The 5,403-nt window shown below is 33.6% G+C and overlaps 1 protein-coding gene across 5 annotated transcripts in view; it reads right to left on the bottom strand.

Moving 5' to 3' along the window:
- Window positions 1–11: 11 nt before the first annotated feature.
- Window positions 12–5,403, bottom strand: part of TMOD3 (tropomodulin 3) — a 65,214-nt gene continuing 59,822 nt past the window's right edge. For all 5 annotated transcript variants that reach the window (XM_011355115.2, XM_011355117.2, XM_011355114.2 and 2 more), the window contains one exon: window positions 12–4,146. In XM_011355115.2, the coding sequence (XP_011353417.1) occupies window positions 4,112–4,146 (35 nt within the window). In that variant the 3' untranslated portion in view covers window positions 12–4,111. The remainder of the gene's footprint in view (window positions 4,147–5,403) is intronic.

The following is a 5,403-nucleotide window of genomic DNA, read 5'->3' as shown; positions in this document are numbered from 1 at the left end:
AAGTCCAAGTCTACAGGATATTTGATAAACTTTATTGAAATTATTTATCCCAGTATGAAGTGGTAAATTCTAAATGCCTATAGTACATGTTCGTCAAAAGAAACTTTACTGTGCCATTATGAACCAGGTTAATAATATTTTGTAATATTTAGACATTATTTTAAAATATACTGCTTTTATATTGATAAAAATTGAAAAAAGCATCTACAGCATTTTGGATATCTTAGTATTAAAAATGTATTTAAATACCTATTTAATGTGACAAAGAATGATGTATTGCTACAAAGGTAATTTTCAAGCTTTTAAACAAAACTAAAACCAAATATAATTCATCCAAAAGACTGAAAAATATAAACGGGGCATTTATTTGAAATTTAAAAAACGGTTTTTGTGCAATGTGTGTGTGTGCATACATATGCATATGTGCCAGTTTTTTTAAAAACAATTCTTAAGCAGACAAATCTAAAAAGTGCCCTTGTCTGAGGGCAGCAACAGGAGTTGCTCTGGTACATCCATGTACTAGGTTCTCGAGGACGCCATGTCTTCAGGTAATACTATTCAAAAGTGAAGTGGCCTTGAGAGCATTATGCTAAGTAAAATATGTCAGACAGAGACAAATACTGTATGATCTCACATGTGGAATCTAAAAAAAAATGAACTCTTAGAAACAGAGAACAGATTGGTAGTTGTCAGAGGCAAGGGATGGGGTAAGGTAAATGGGTGAAGGTGGTTAAAAGGTACAAACTTTCAGTTATACAATGAATAAACCCTGGACAAGACACGACTATTGCTAGCAATACTGTACTGTAATTGCCAAGAGGGTAGATTTTAAACATTTTTTTAACTATGTGAAGTGATGGATGTTATCGTGGTAGTCATTTTGTTAATATATTCATATACTAAATAATTATGTTGTGCACCTTCTAACATGTTAAATGTCAATTATATCTCAATAAAACTGGGAGAAACATTTTAAATGAGGTGGCATTATATGAAAGAACAAAGTTGGACAGTACTGAACTTGCAGAGAACAGAAGCTGCTCTGGACTCCAGAAAAAGCATGCTCCTCAGATGTTCTTGGAGGTTAACAGTGGTTCCTGATTTTATAAGGAAAAAGTGAGGCAGCCCTGGGAACGCAGAGCCAAAAATATAAGATTTTATGATACCTCAAGTATCTTTTCATCTTATTTAATGGCAGCAAGGGTTAAATATAATGTACAATAGAACACGGCTAACATTTTTTCAAAACATATTTTTTTCTAATTTTTTTTAATAGCATAGATCGCCCTTTTAAATGAAAACGCATCAGATACTGTCAATGGAAAAACAATTTACAAAGTTCTATTTACATGTAACTTTTCCAGAGAACACCTACCGCATAAAACAAATATGTGGGTTATTTCATTCAAATAACAAGAATTTGCCATTTGATGATCAAGATAATTCTTGAAATCTCTAACAATCTGCTAATTTTTTTTAAACACAAATGTTTATTTGGTCTTTTAAATAACAGGCACCCTTAGAAAATGTATTTCACCTTTCTTTTACACTTCTACTAGGCTTTAGCTACAAGTACATAGCACCAAAATCCATTTTTGTAATATCAATATTAGTAATTAATATTGATTTTTAAAATACACACAATTTCATGTAGACATACTGGAAAAATTAGAACTTCAGACAAGTATGGATATAAAATTTTATAAAATGGGAAGTTAAAGACTTTTAAAAAACAGTAATTTAAAAATGCAAACAATATTCTTTGATTAGAAAACCAGGTAAGTTTAAACTGATTAGACTATAAAACTTAGGGTCTTAGAACATCTTTGGTTTAAAAATCAAGACCACTCGATTTTTAAAATCAACCCTAATCTATTACAAAATTTTAGATCAGTGTAGAAATTCCAAAAGTTACTAAAAGGCTAAGTGGTGCCAGGTTTTTAAAGATCAAAGTAAACATCAGTTTTCTCCCTTGTAATTATGATTGTTGATTTTTCTGCACTCAATCAGATGAATATTCATCTTTAAAGTTACTTATGAAGAAATATTTTCTTCAATTAATATTTTCTTCAATTAGATAATGAACTATTATTGCATTGTAGCTCAAAACTGGAATGGTACAAGCAAAACACTCAACTTCATATTTTGATAAATAGTAAATGAAAATGATATTATCCATAAGTATGATACACAATTCTAGGTGAAGTCTTGCCTACCTACGTTTAAAAAAAAAAACAACAAAACTTATGGGAGGAAAGGAACACATACTTATCAATGCATTGACTTACAGGACAGCGCAAGCAAGACAGCCTTGCTAAAAGTGTAATGGTAGCCTTATATACCTGCTCCATGCTGGCTCCCTACCCTGCTGGAACAGTGCAGTCTGTAAAATCAAGTACATTTCCAAAGTAGTATATGAAAAGGAGAAAGAGAGAGAGAGATACTTGCTAACTTTAAAAAAATCAGCAGCCTATGACTGAAAGGGAATAGTGCAAGGTTAATCTTTGGCCCCTTTAAAATACTGGATACTAATTCAAAGAAACAAACACACCTGTTAAGAAGGCTTATTATGACAGTACACAAGAAGCTGCCTAGTTCATTGGATAAACTGTCCACTCCAAGCTAAAGGAGCAGACATTCTGTAACTCAATTTCAAAAATTTAAAAAAAAAAAAAAAAAAAGTTAACAACAGACTTCTCTGCGACTCTGAAATGAGATTCTTCCCTTTAGAAAAATCTCCCTATATATGACATAGCCAGCTCTGAATTTCTGAGGCCAGGATTACTCAGATTCCTTTGTCCCTGCCTTCGCCAGCTGTAATGCCTCTACCACCTTCCAGGGCATGGATACAGCTCTAAATCCTCTATTACACTGGTGGTCTGGAGTCAGTCTTCCCACCACAGCACACTGTTCAATTGTTCACCTTGGTACTTTGAGTAATATGAAGACAACTTTCATTACGAGAAATTACTTTTACATAATATGGACTAAAAAGTGTAAGATGAAAGGAAACATAATAAAAATTAGATTTACGAAGAACAGTTTTCCTTACTGGTTGGAAAATTTGTAGTGAGTGGTGATTAAATACCATTTATGGAACTGTGCATTGCATATAGAAAATTCACACTAAACTGTTTGACACTTGATTTATATGCATGCCAGTTTCTAATTTCCTTTACAGTAACCATTAAATGACCGTTTTCATGCTCCTCAGACTTAACCTCCACCATATTTATTATCTCTGATTTCGTGTGTTTAACAACAGCTTTCTTTGTGCCTTTACCCTAAATGGCCAAGAGTTGGCTGTATGCCTTTTACAGGGAAGAAGATAGCTTTCCTACTCAGATGCTTTTTACTCTGGGCTTTCACAAAAATTTAATAATGCCCAAAAAAATAAAAAATAAAAATTTAATATTGTGCACATTATTAAAATGAAAAACTATAATGAATTTAGACAATGCTATATACTTTGAAAACTCTTAAGTGTTGCTAAGACATATCAGACAAGTGCAGTAACCTGGAATGTGCAGAAGACCATTTTTCCTAGAGATCTGCTTTTACTCCTCAACAGATGACTAAATTTTGAGTCATCTGTTTCAAAATTCTGGCATTGTGCTTTTTTGATAGAAGCAAAAAGCACATTCTTGCCAAGTTCATGTATTCTAAAATTTGGAAAAGTCTCCATATCCTGGAATAAGGAAAGCTTTGAAGTGCCTTGCACCTAAAAGGTGCAACAGCAATTCTGATGTCAGCAATGTCCCTTTTTGATTTAAAAAAGATTGGTCCTTAAAGACTGGTCGTTTTATTCTCCATTACTTCCTAAACATTTTTATAATTGTATTTTTTAACCCATCATAAACCATTTAATTAAGCTAAAACTGATTTTAGCAGAAAGTAGAAATAGTGCTTTAAAACATAAAATATCACCTACTACTGATTTTACAACTTGAAACTGGTAACAACTTAAACTAGAAGAAAAGATACATGTAGTTTAAAAAAAGAAAGATTTCCAGTCTTTTCCCTTCTACCTAGGAAAATTTTACATCTGATATCACCAACAGGAGCCCTTGGTGACCTTTCAAAGTCCTCCAAAGGTTATACTTTGGCTGACTTACTGGTGGTCTCCTTCAACTCGTCTCTTGCGAACTGTGTGAAAAATAAAAGAAAGTATGTTAAAAATCCCTGTTAGTTTGTACAGTGATAACTTACTTATTACAAACAAATTTCTGTATAATCCAATTATAGTAATACAAAAATGAAATGTCTGTTTCTGGTTCAACTGGCCTTTAAAATAAAAAATTTCACATCCTTCATCCTTATTATTTACCTGCTGGGAAATGAGGGGCTTCGAAATGAGAACTGCATGTCCTAAGCTTACCTGTGTTTACATAGCCATGTTAGAAATCTAAAACAATGATTAGCAATCACATTCAAGTCATGGTGCCTGTCTCATTTGTTTATTAAAAAAGTTTATACCTCCATTAAAAAAATGATTAAGAAATTATTGTGTTAAATTTTGAAATGACACCCAAACAGTTGGAATTAGAAAGTATTAAAATTAACTATATGCATGCTCTTCTGATTAGGCACTATAATCTATTTCCTTAGTCTGTGATAGAATATACCAAAAACAGTTTTGTCATTTTTAAAGTTGACTTGCTACTGCTCTCCAAAGTTTCCTTCTTTTGTATCCCAGGGCTCTGACAAAACGAAATACGCAAAGTAATGAAAATCTGAGACCTTGGTCATATGGTGAGGTCACAGCTGGCTACCCTAAAACCTGGCTGCCAAAGAAGTCAGCCAACTAGTTCAGCTGATGGAGTAGGAAAATGCAAATATCTGAGATTCGTATACCACAGCTTCTTCACGGACTTGTGATCCCAACCCGCTAGGTTGTGCTCAGATGTAGCAGGCCAAGGTCTTCGACTTCAGGATCTTGCTACCTTCACTCTCACTTATCAGCCACCAGAGAGCATTTGCCAAGAGCTATCAGCATTGTGGCACATACTATTTAGAGAGGACAAAAAGCACAGGTTCTGGATCCGGAGTCAGCAACAAATACAGTGTAAATCATGGTTGTTACTTTTTTGTAATGCGCTCTCTGGCAAGTAAGTTAACTTTTCATTCTGTTACAGGACAATAATATCTGTACCTCACGGTTGTGCAGTTAAAGGCACAACAAGCTGCTTAGTGTAGTACTAAGAACATAGTAAACATTTAATGAAGAATACTCAGCTTTATCACCTACCACAGCGGGGTTACAAGGATGGTCCTGAGGCCCTGGTAGGCCATCTTTTTTGGGGTAAGGAAAGCCAATTTGGCTTTTATAGTTAAAGGATTTGCATTTACGCATTATTGGTTTTGATACTCTTAGCAGTAAGTTTCTCTGTTTAAGTTAGATTT

The sequence above is a fragment of the Pteropus vampyrus genome, unplaced genomic scaffold (assembly GCF_000151845.1).
Source record: "Pteropus vampyrus isolate Shadow unplaced genomic scaffold, Pvam_2.0 Scaffold19, whole genome shotgun sequence".
NCBI lineage: Eukaryota > Metazoa > Chordata > Mammalia > Chiroptera > Pteropodidae > Pteropus > Pteropus vampyrus.
Note: the sequence above shows the minus strand (reverse complement) of the source record. Positions and strands in the feature narration are given on the sequence as shown.